The 212-nt window shown below is 59.9% G+C and overlaps 1 protein-coding gene across 1 annotated transcript in view; it reads right to left on the reverse strand.

The window, feature by feature from the left end:
* The window catches only part of ASAP2 (ArfGAP with SH3 domain, ankyrin repeat and PH domain 2), a 77,511-nt gene that overhangs the window by 29,126 nt on the left and 48,173 nt on the right, over positions 1-212 (reverse strand). Inside the window, exon 12 of the mRNA XM_014540536.1 lies at positions 44-113. Within this exon, the coding sequence (XP_014396022.1) occupies positions 44-113 (70 nt within the window). The remainder of the gene's footprint in view (positions 1-43; positions 114-212) is intronic.

The raw sequence follows: 212 nt of genomic DNA on the forward strand, positions 1-212 counted from the left end.
CCCAGCGGCTCCCCAGCGGAGACCGGGTCCCCGAGACACTCACCGTTCCGTGCGATATGGTCAGAAACCCGTTTTTCACGGAGCACTTCCTTTTCTGCCACACTTTCCGGATCCTTCCAGAGAAACGGGGGAAAATAAAAGTTTAGGACTTCTGGGCACGGGAGCTAGCGGATGCACGGGTAACCCACCGCCCCGCGCCCCCCCACTTCTCT

The sequence above is a fragment of the Myotis brandtii genome, unplaced genomic scaffold (assembly GCF_000412655.1).
Source record: "Myotis brandtii unplaced genomic scaffold, ASM41265v1 scaffold247, whole genome shotgun sequence".
Classification (NCBI taxonomy): Eukaryota; Metazoa; Chordata; class Mammalia; order Chiroptera; family Vespertilionidae; genus Myotis; species Myotis brandtii.